The sequence below is a fragment of the Semicossyphus pulcher genome, unplaced genomic scaffold, assembly GCF_022749685.1.
Source record: "Semicossyphus pulcher isolate SPU_LCO1_2020_fin unplaced genomic scaffold, fSemPul1.0.p SCAF_1, whole genome shotgun sequence".
Classification (NCBI taxonomy): domain Eukaryota; kingdom Metazoa; phylum Chordata; class Actinopteri; order Labriformes; family Labridae; genus Semicossyphus; species Semicossyphus pulcher.
This window is the reverse complement of record NW_027211603.1, coordinates 6223294-6235522: the sequence shown is the minus strand read 5'-3', so window position 1 is coordinate 6235522 and position 12229 is coordinate 6223294. Positions and strand designations below refer to the sequence as shown.

Below are 12229 nucleotides of genomic sequence, written 5' to 3'. Positions count from 1 at the left end.
ACATGGGTTTCAGTTGCACAGATCTATCACCACATGCTTTTGGGGGACGTTGGCAACATTTTACTAGTTCACATTTTACTAGTTTACGTCTGAAGAAAAAAAGGAAGACACTGTACATAGTTTAGCTAAGTAGCTGTAGGGGTTGGGTTCAAGGGGTCAAAAGGTATATCAAGGGGTTATGAGATTATTGACAGCACAGGGTCGAGAAAGAAAATGGAGCGACACCTGCGAGCTAGTTCAGGCAGGCAACTCGACCTGCGCTGACTTCACACTTGACATGCGTCATTCTCCACAATCACCTGACAAGCACTCCCTTCCAATGTGGTGGTCTATTTAAGCTGCAAGATTTCCAGTGTCTCTCTCGCTGCTCTGTCACTGCCACTGCTGCCCCGCACAGGTACTGCGCTCATACTTGCTCATTACAAATTTCTGCATGTAAAACAAATCTGCGAGGAGAGATGAGGTCGGACACCAAACACGGTAGTGCAGTAAACATCTCAAACTATTACAAACAAGGGTTGTCAGACTGAACTATATTTCTGACACAAAAAAGGTGGCTTCAGTCTTTGCATTAGTGAATAACTGGATAAATTGAAATCATCATGCCTGTAAAACTTCATCACCTTAACATTTGTAGACCATTGCAACATGCAAGCAAGGGCAGCAAATGGACTTTGCTTTGTTTTAAGGAGTCACAAGCTTAAAAGCGACACACATCTATTGCAAAGTATTACTGTGTACCATTATAAAGTTGCTGATGAAGCCAAAAACTCAGCACCAGCTTACATTACATTGTCAGTAAATGAAATACCTGCAGAGTTCAGCAGGCAGTAACATAAGAGGTAAATCCAACATTTTGCTGCACTTCAGTTCAATGGCAATGATAGATTACAGCTTTCTCATTCACAAAAAAAGTCTCCCACTCTTGCCAGATGTCAGGTACACCATTGCTCTTGCGTAAAAAGTCGGGTCTGCTGTCTCTGATATGCGACAGTGGACGATCAGGCTGTACATCACCTGTCTGTTCTGTGCAAAATGTGACATCACCTGTCATCACCCGCCTCACCCCATTTCACTGAAAGCTCCTTTTCTGTCTGCAAACTCTTGCTCTTATTGCATGTCGGTGATCATACGTGTGGAAAAAAGTCCCCGACGGAGTCTTGATGGTGTTGAGAGTGGTTGAATAATGCACTTGAGGAGCAGGGAGGTGGACAGTTATTTTTCAAGGCCATGCAGCTTGGTGATTATTATAGTTAAGTTGTTTAATAAGACGGAAAGTGCAGACATTTAGTGCCAAGAAAGAAGGTGACACTGGGTTTAATGTGTTACGGTACACATTGCCTTTGCTTAGTAAATTTAATCTGTGCATCTGCTATATTTTTATAATCAGCCATCACATCATTCTAAATGTTGGTGTTTAATGTCGGTTTCATCACATTCTGAAGATCACAAACAAGAAACTTTATGCCATCATTCAGGGGTAATAACTACAATTTGCAATACCACAATATTAAAGTTGTAATCTCGAAGATCTCAGTTTCGTTCTCTTTGGCGGCACCTATGATGATAAACGGTAATTGCGGGAGCACACTTCCCAGATATCCGGACAGTGTTGCATGTGTGACGTCCACGGTTGGCTCCGGTTGTAACTCTTGACTTTCCTCGCTGACGGTCGCTTTCCTTTTCAGACTATTTGCTTCATCTGAGCGTCCAATTTGTTTCTTTTTCTTTGGATTTTCACTTATTTTTGAAGACGTATCTGTAGTCATCGATCTTTTCTTTGTTTGTTCAGCCCAATGATGTATATATAGATGGATGACATCACTTGGAGCTAGAATCTGCGCAGTAGAGATCGGCAGGTGGCGCCGCTGTAGCCACTTCCGCTAACCCAAACACACACTTAACTTACCGAGAAGACAGCAAGGATCCAGCACACCGGTGTGTTTAACAGCAGAACAGCTTCTCTGTGTTGGTCTGAGGTTAACGTTCACAGGTATGGAAACTTCAGTGACTGTAGTGATCGTTTTAGTTAAGTTTCCTCTCGCCGATCCTCCTCTACTCTGCTAATCAGGAACAGATCGGCTGCAGGAGCCGCATTTGTCAACAGAGCTGTCAATCATCCTTTTTACAGTATCAAATAACTAATTAAAAGTAAACTTGTAAGAAAAAATTATTTGGCGTGTATTTTGATTTTATAGTTTGACTCATGTCCCATCTGTTAACATGGAGGAGGCGGGCTTTATGAGCTATACTGCAGCCAGTCAGCAGGGCGCGCTTGAACTGTTCTGGCTTCACTTTTAGGGAGCTGTCGTGTCGTCCATCTTTTTATACAGTCTATGGCCATAGTAGATTAGTGTTTACTCGCAACACTTGCAGAGACTGGAAAAGCAGTCGCTTAGCTCCGCCTACCCTCTCTGGCAGACCAACCACTGCTGGCTGATGGAAAACGCGTCACTAACTGGGCCCCGCTTGTGATTTTTTTCACCCAGTCTGTAACACTGCAAATGCAAAGGCTTTCATCAGTGGGCCATAGGCTCAGTCACCATTGTGTTACCTCATTCGGCGATAGATAGTGACTTAACAGACATTTGTTTAAATGAAAATCTTCGAGAATATACCTTTGAGATTGTATTTACTTTAATGGTTTCATCTGCTTTGTCTTTGTCGACGCACATAATGATAAGGTGTCAGTTCTCTGCCTCCATTCACCTTCCTGTCACTTTGTCCCCGTAAGATCATCGCAGAGAGATCCAGTAAACGCCCCGCTGCATGATATTTTGCCACCATTTAGCCGGTTAAATGACATCAGGAAGACATGAAAGGAAGACAGTGTCGGAAAGCCATTTTAGCCTGAAAAACATCAGCAGCGTGGAGCGGAGCGGAGTGTGGCAAAGCTGTCTATTACAATGCTCCGTTAGAATCTGATGAATGCCAGCAGGATCCGAGTCTGTCTGTAAATCTTTCTCCCTGAAAATACTCATAATAAGCCCTGAAAGCAAATCATTGATGATGACTTCACAGTGGATTGCGGCCGTAAAGATTCCCCGCTGACACCAAATCACAACTCACAGTGATGTGCAACATAAAAAAACATTTTAAAAACTAATACTGGTGTAAAGACAGGATACTGTGGCTTACAGATATTCACTTCAGCTCTATCAGGGATTTGTACACCCATGGCTCAGAATAATAACTCGGAATAATGTTATTATAAGACAACAATACCTTCAGTCTGAGTTAAAGGGAACAATTTATTACACACATTGTTTGTTATATGGAGGGATATTTCAAGAGCACCACAAACCGCAACATATGACAAAGTTGAATCAAAACTCTCTCAGATGTGAAAATATTCAAAAGTTTTTATGTATATTCTTTTATTTTTAGCTGAAGAGGGGCTGTTTTTTCTGTGGCATTACTTGAAAACATAAATTAGCACTGCTCAAAACTGCTGAAACAACAGCATGGCAGCCTGCAAACGTAATAAACACAGTCGCCAAACTGAGCGGTGTGATAGCAGGAAGCGTTACTCTAGTCTGTTGGCTGCTCTGAGGCGACTGGCAGTGACGTTGGAACCACTTTTAAATCTGTCGATGGTAACTCCATTTCCACTGAGTGACTCATCGACAGCTTTTTCATAGTTTTAAATAATTAACGTTACATACATTCTATAGCAGCAGTAAGCAGCAGTAGTTATTTGACGCAATAAAAAGAGTCGAACACCATGATTGACAGCTCTATATCTTGCACTACAGTCATTAAACTTTCCATATCCGTTAATATCTGCTTCAGACTATAGACTGTATAAAAAGATGGACGACACGACAACTCCCTAAAAGTGAAGCCAAAACAGTTTGAGCGCCCCCTGCTGACTGGCTGCAATATAGGTCATAAAGCCCGCCTCCTCCATGTTAATAGATGGGACATGAGTCAAACTATAAAATCAAAATACACGCCAGATAATTTTTTCTCAAACATGGTTTCTGTCATTATAGTTAGTTCTTATCATGCTGATTTACGTCCAAGTGTTCATTTTTCTGACAAGTGTATTTTTAATTAGTTATTTGATGCTGTAAAAAGGATGATTGACAGCTCTGTTGACAAATACGGCTCCTGCAGCCGATCTGTTCCTGATTAGCAGAGTGGAGGACGATCCGCAAGAGAAAAGTGGCTACGGGGGCACCACCCGCCGATCTCTACTGTGCAGTCTCTAGCTCCGAAATGACGTCACCATCGCAAGATGGCAGCGCCTATCACGGGGGCTATTTTGGCATTTGGCACTTTCGTACAATAGGAGCAGATGGAGTCGTCCATCTATATATACAGTCATTGCTTCAGACCAACATATAAAGCTGTTCTGATGTTGACTGCGCCGATGTGAGGGATCTTGGTTAGCGGCAGATGAGGTAGGTCAATACCGCGGCTCTACCAGCCGATCCCTACTGCGCAGACTGGCAGACTGGCTCTAAAGGTGCAAGATGGCAGCGCCTGCTGCGGGGCGTATTTTGGCTTCACTTAGTACAATGAGAGGAGGTGGAGACACGTCATTGTGCTGTATGCGTTGCTGTGACTAACAGTCTATACCCCAACAACTGTAGCTTTTAAAGCAAGATGGAATACCTTATGTGTCTCCACCAGCTTTATTATTAACATATTTTAGCCTATATGGTCTTATTTTTTTTTAATATTATTTTGTATGCCAGCTGTGTTGTTTTAACTTCATTGCATTGCAACAAATGTCTTTGCACAGGACCTTTAACCTTCCTCTGTGCATGACACCCAAACTGCTCCTTATTTCTGCTCTCAAGAAGTTCTAATTTTCTAAATTTTCTTCTCAACTGACTCATGATTCCCCGCATCTAGTAGCAGCGTAAATGTCAGTGTGTCACAGGCGTCAGGGAGGTTCCCAGACTTCTGTTGGCCGCAAATGACCTCTTCAGTGTGTAATTATAAAGGCCCTCAAACCTAGAGAGGCCTTTCTCTGAGATATGCAAATCTGGAGGAGAGAAAGGCAAAGCTCAAAATCTCAACAAAGATACAGTCATCCGATAGGGGAGCAGCGGGTCTATGAGAAGTGCTTCTCCCTCTTCCTACCTGTACAGTAAATCCCAGTAACTAAGGAAAGGTGTTTACATGGTAATTACACCTAAAAACTATTGTTATTATTTTGAGTCTCCTCAATTACACTTCTGCTCACTCTAATTCAGGTCAAATTGTTGGCACTGCTATTCGCCAGCTCTTTGTTTTGGCAGGATTAGAGTGAACATTGAGGATTGACTTATGCTAATAAGGTTGAGCAGAAGTGCGTGTGACAAACATTGGAGCAAAGATCATTTTCTTGTCTCCTTGTCAGTGTCTCAGCACTTGTTCTATTTCCAGATCAGGATGTTTAAGAGTAAAGGAATCCCTAATTGTTCATTAGAAAGTCAAATCATGGCCTGCTTTATGGGTCATTTAGTCTGTTAAAGGGATCTGCCAACATATCCGACCTCCCACTGTGAAAACCACTTGACTGATTAAGGAAGTGCCTCTACATTTACCTCTGATTACCCCCCACAGAGCGAGCATGCAAGTACAAATTTAATACCTAACAGTCACAGAGATTCATTTAAATTTGAGCGCTACCTGAGAGATGACTTTTTAAATGCCTTCATAAAAATCTTTCAGGGCTCATCTGCTTTGAATCTTAAATCTTTGTCTTCACTGGAGTTACACAATGACAGCCAATGATCCCATGATACGGTGGTTCACTGCAGAAGGGACTCTTGTTATGGTTACATAATGAAAACTTGTGCATCAAAGTGGAGAAGATGGATGTTAAAATGAAGGTGAAGATCCACTCAGTGGCATTACAAGTAAAAATCATGGCTGTTTAAGACGTTGGTTTCTATATCACTTAAATGTAACAAACTGCTTTGTCTTTGCCATTTATAGTGTAATCAGAATCAGCTTAGTAAAGCAGACAGTTGTGCACAAGACAAATAAATAGGGATTGACTCATTGTTACGGCCATAACAAAGGAAATGTTTGGCTCACCATGTGGCCAGTAACACATGAAGCAGGACGCCATAAACGAGTACAAGTTTCAAAAAGATAAGGAGTTTTTATTTACGAAGAAACAATACTTTGATAATTACCAAAACTATGGGAGTCTGGGCCAACCACACAATGGGCCGTAGGACCCAGCTCTTCCCCCCCAACCTGGTAAAAGTTCTTAGTAAACTAAACTGGAAAGGAAGCCGCGAAAACTAGACTACCAGACCTCCAGCATCAAAAGGAAAAGAAAAACCCAAAGTAACTTAGGTTCTGAACTAGCGTGGTGTGCAGGCTTGCAGGATCAGGGAGAGAGACTGAGCTCCTGCTCCCGCCTCCCTTATATAGGAGGGGCAGGGCCAACAGCAAGGGGCAGCATCACAGCTAGAATGTTCCTGGTTCGAATCCCAGTTCAGACGTAGGGGGCCTTCTATGTTCTCCCTGTCCAACTTCCTTCCACAGTCCAAGGACATGCTGTTACTAATTTGAGGTGTGAATGTGAGCGTGACAGGTTGTCTGTCTCTAAGTGTCAGCTCTGTGAGTGACTGCCAATCAGTCAAGAGTGTACCCCGCCTCTCACCCAATGACAGCCGCGACCCTGAACAGGATAAGCGGTGGAGATAACGGATGGAACCTGATATTATGATTTTGACAGAAACACATTTAAAAAAAAAACTACACATCTTACCTAAGTGGGTAACATCAAGAAGATTCATGTGATCTGTCCCACTGTCTAATTGTGAAATTCAAACCTGTGATTTGGCAGGTACTACACCATAAAGTTTGATTGCAGGAAATTGATGTTATTATGTGGGTTGGGTTCTGCATTCAGAGCCTTAATCAGGTTACAAATGCAGAATTCAGTCACAATTGGTGTCAAATTAATTCGAACATCTGGCAAAAGTCAGTTTTCTCACTGCAGCAGAGAGCAACATGGCACGGTGTCGCCATTGTCAATAGCCTGCCTGCTTTTCAAAGCGCCGATGAAAAGGAAAAGAAACAAAACAACAAAAACGTCTAGTGTACTGTGACCCTGAGGTGTCATATTTAAGTGTCCTGTTTTTTTCAAATTCCAGATGACATGTTAATCACCTGAAAGGCCTATCAACTTAAAAACACAACATATGCAGCTGAAGCTTCAATTCCGTTGCTTTTCTTCATCTGAAAAATGACTCAAATGATAAAAAATGATATAAAAAGCTGTCTGATTCAGCAACGGGCTTTATATAACGGGTCTACCGTCAAATCAATAAAGTAGGCAGCACTGCGTGATTTCATTTCATTTGTCACAGTGTTGGTCTGCTGACGTTTCATTTTGACATTTGTCTTCTGCTTGTTTCATGTTACATAGCTGTCAGACAAAGATAACAATGCAAACATCCAGCCTTAATGTGTGAGTGTCTTTAAAGGCAGCTGTTGCAGATGCAGCTACAGTATGTTGCATTTAATGGGCCCATGTTGTTTTGATGTTTTTTTGTTGGTGTGTTTTTTTTTCTCTCCTCTTACAGATAACAAGCCAAACAGTAGATAATGTGGTGTCACATATTTTCAGTGCAGCTATAATGGTATTTTCCAGCAGAACTTTTTCTCAGCTGTCTGAGGCATCAGCCGTATATGTCAGATTTCGGTGTCAGCCCCTCAGAATCAAAGAGAAAAAACTTCTTTTTAGGCAAACTATGCTGCACTGATGTTCAACAATCATGCAGGAAGAAATCCACGGCAGAAGAGAAAGAAGAGGAAGAAGAAGAGAGATCAATTTCAGAACCAACACAAGCCACGACAGTTGTGATCACAATCATGATCAAAGGCACACTCCAGTGTTTGCAAAGTGCTCGCTAAAATAGATGTATTCCTGCCAGCACATGTCCACCTTTGATTGAAAGCAACCAGCTCTCCCCCGACTGTCCCTGGAGATTTCAGAGGGCTTTTGGCAGACATGAAAATCATTACAAAGGAAATATGAAAGGACGAGGGCAGGGAAATGTGCTCCTGCTCGGTAAATTAGAGTAAAGTCCTCCTATGTGGCCGCATATATAAAATGAAATGATCAACCGAGAACTCATAATGTGGAATGTAGGATATTTTTTATATCCAAACCAGTGTGGAATGAAACTTTGATGACTCACCTCTTGCTGTAAATCCTTGATGATTTTGGTCTTTTTCTCCATCTCCACTTTCAGAAATTTGATCTGGAGAGAAAAAGGACAAAAGTCAGATTCTCCTAGTGAATGAAAAGATTCTTTTTGTGTGTGTTTTTCAAACGTTGTGAACATACTATATGACGATGTTGGGCATGGTGATTTTAGAGGTCTATGTCAATTTAAGTGCGTTGATTTATGGTGATTATATCAATTAACAAGGAGGCCAGTCAGTGTCTGATAAACTATCCTACACGATTTAAAGGGGGTATTATGCTAATTTCAAGCTTCATATTTCACTCTGTGATACCCGTGGAGTACCTTAGCATAATTTAGAGTTTAAAAAACTCCTAACCTTTCTCACACTGGTGCTCTGTGCAGGCCCTCATACAGCCTCTGCCTGAAACAACTCAGTCAGCTCTGTTTCTTTAAGAAAGCCTGCCTCTACAAGCCCTCTTTCTTCTGACTGGCCAGTTACAGCGTTGTCGGCAAGGAGTAAGCTTCACCTTTTGGATTTGAAATGAATGTCTGGTGCTCTTGTCCTTTGGAAAAGTAAACACTGATGTCTTTCTGTCAGAGCCAAAGAAACACTTTCTCCAAGACATTCTTAATCGACTTGACGAGCAGAGCCGTTGAGCAGAGCGGTAGAGTGAAAGACATTTCCGAGGCAGACTGAGCTGCTGGGTGGGCGTGTCCTTGAACTGTGCCAGCGGCAGGAAGTTCTGTGGCAGATGCCCAAATATAGAGTTCCTCCACTTTGTGACATCACAGTCTGTCTGAAAGCTAGCGTTCACAGCAGCCTGCACACTGAGACTTTTTAGCTGGGGATTACTCCAACATACTTTTACCTACAGATTTGAAACTACACCCACGTTTAGTTTGGACATCAAACATTGTAACATTGTATACATGTGTTAAACTGTGAAACAGCATAATACCCCCTCTTTAAGTAAAAGGCAGGGAATACTCTGTATTTTTTGTCAACAGACTGCATGAATGCACCAGTCCCAAAATACTGTCCAACATCCCCAGCATGTGGTGAGTGCCACTGCAGTCTAATGGCTTATCGAGCAACAGCTTATAACAAACATTAACCAAACCTGATACAGAAAAATCTACTTTTTACTGCTGGTAGATTGTGTGTTTTTGGAGGACTAGTTTCAGTGACAGATAAATCCACAGTTGTTCATCTATCAGATAAACAACTGCAGAACGACGTATACGGGATTGACTCAGAATACACTACAGTGCTGGCATTCATCGTAATGAAGAAACATGTCATTCAGTGCAACAGTGAAGCTTATTGATGTGACGTTTGTTTAGAGTCTCTGGATAACAATACAGCTTTATGGCACAGAAGAAAATGCTACACCAGGCTTTGGACAAACACGACACTTGTTATAGAATCAAATGATTGTTGGTTTGGTCTTTACATAGGTCGGTCCACAACATTAAACATATAATATCACCAGACTTATCCACCTCTTTTACTGTTCTACAATGAGTGTCATCATGTCGTGCAGGGGCACGTCACCCGAAGCAAACGTCACTCCACTTTTTAGTCTCACTTTTTTTTTTTTTACTTTCTAGCAAAGCACCCGGAGGATCTGTGAACCAGACCGCGTATGTTGACTCACCTCCCCAGCAGGGCATTATAATATCAAACGTCATGTTCAGTCACTGCCCCCAAAACACAGACTCACAGAACATTCTTGCGCAACATTTACTGTAGTTTGCTAATTAATTTCAGTGGAGAAAAAAGGAGGATTAAAGCAGCCTCTTTGCATTAAAGTGAACTGAAGCCTTGTGACGATTCCAGTGCTAGTAGCAAAAGCAGCGTTAGCATTTGATTTATGGTCTTTAATTTAACCAGTATGGGTGGTGTTTACATTCAGGCAATATATTGAGCCTCCTATCATAAATGAAACTGTTTCTTATATGATGACAGAGGCGCAGAGGCCCCCTCACTGTAATGAAACCACTTTTTCAGCCGGCCACCCATCAGGCGTTAAAAACCTCCGTCACATATTATCTCCCTCTCTTTGCTGACAAAGATAGTTTAATATTAAAGTGTTCAGAATTGTTCCGTCTGAGAATCTCTGATTGCGGCACATATGATCCTCCGAGGCATGTATTCCTGCAGTGAGCGACTCACCATTTCCTCTGTGTGCCTGATTTAATAGACCATACGCTTATCATGCCAGAGTGATATCTTTGTTTATCGCAGTCCTTCTATCATGAGCTCAGCACGTCTTGCTGGTGCAGGCCTGTGGCTCGATTTTGTGCAGCCAGACAGAGGTTCAAACACCAACTGCGGATGGGAAACCTTGGCTGCCATGGGCTACAGTATATATTTAAAAGATTGAATTCTCTGTGTGCAAGAGAGAAAGCCAGCCCAAGGTTTCTCCTTTATTTCCTGTATTTTATTCTGAAGAGACGTTTTTAATGCGCCGTGTGTCCTTGAGAGAGGTCATCGAGATAGGAGGACAAAAAGGGAAAAAGATTCACGGGGCTGGTGACCTCAGAGCAGGTATGCACCTCAGGGAACTGTAAACTAAGCCTCGCCAGTTGACTCACATACCCGAGCAGGCATGATAACATCAGGGTTTGATGTTTGAGCCTTCAGTCAGCGCCAGAGCCCCTGGCAATGGTTAAAAAACACATCCTGCTGCAGCATTTGGGTTTTTAGTTAAAAGGGGCAAATCGTGGAGCAACATAACAACTGCTCCTGTGCATTAGCGGCTCAGTGTGCTGAATGCAACTGTTTTTGTCATTATATAAAGGAATTCTAATCTACAAAAATCAGCCCGCCCCGGCAGCTCCTACAGTAATGGATTTTGAAATGTAAGCGTAAAGGTGAGTAGAAAAATAATGCATTGCATGAGGTGATGTGAGACTGTTCCACTTGGGCTGTTGAGCCGGACTAAATGAAACAAAAACATTGGTCTAATTTTGCCTGAAATATAAGTTCTGTGGTGATGAAATGTTTTTTGTTCAAGTAATATATGGAAGTCAATTTCCAGAAAAATGTATCTACAACTATTTTGAATCATTAGACATTAATTAAACATTAAATAGCTATGCTGCTGTACTTAAAGTGATAATCTCAAAGATTTTCATTTAACTAATGTCTGTTAAGTCTCTATCTATCGCCGAATGAGGTAACACAATGGTGACTGAGCCTATGGCCCACTGATGAAAGCCTTTGCATTTGCAGTATCACAGACTGGGTGTCTGGTGCGACTTTTGCGGAGAAAATCACAAGCAGCGCCCAGTAAGTAACGTGTTTTCCATCAGCCAGCAGTGGTTTGTCTGCCAGAGAGGGTAGGCGGAGCTAAGCGGCTGCTTTTCCTGTCTCTGCAAGTGTTGCGAGTTAACAGTAATCTACTATGGCTGAACAAACAAAGAAAAGATCTCTGACTACAGATACAACTTCAAAAATAAGTGAAAATTCAAAGTAAAAGAAACATATTGGACGCTCAGATGAAGCAAACAGTCTAAAAAGGAAAGCAACCGCCAGCGAGGAAAATCAAGAGTTACAACCGGAGCCAACCGTGGATGTCTGGATATCTGGGAAGTGTGCTCCTGAAATGACCGTTTATCGCCATAGGTGCCCCCAAAGAGAGCGAGACTGAGATTTTCAAGATTACAACTTTAAGCACAGTGTTGGCTTTGAACGATATGCTTACATCGGCATGCGGACATGCTAACAATGACTGCTAACATACTGTGATTGTAGGCATGTTAGCCTGCTAAGTAGGACTACAGACAGCTAAGGCTCATTGGCAATTATAAACAGAAAGTATTGGATTAATTGTTTTTCCATCCAACACTTGATGAGACATTTCAGTACTGATCAAAGTAGGGGACACTAGGCAACAGACTAATGAGCCGAACATCTGCTTTTATGTATCATTGTTGTTTGATATCGTTCAGTTCATGGCTGTTAAATCACTAATATTAAAATGGCAAGTGACACAAAATATCTTGTGTGAAAAATTGATGTCCAAGGTCAATGAAAATAGTGCAGCACTAAAATTGTTTCATATGCTCTTTTT

At 41.9% G+C, this 12229-nt stretch overlaps 1 protein-coding gene across 1 annotated transcript in view; it reads right to left on the bottom strand.

The window, feature by feature from the left end:
• luzp2 (leucine zipper protein 2) overlaps positions 1-12229 on the bottom strand; it is a 189030-nt gene that overhangs the window by 71252 nt on the left and 105549 nt on the right. Inside the window, exon 5 of the mRNA XM_069657841.1 lies at positions 8160-8222. Within this exon, the coding sequence (XP_069513942.1) occupies positions 8160-8222 (63 nt within the window). The remainder of the gene's footprint in view (positions 1-8159; positions 8223-12229) is intronic.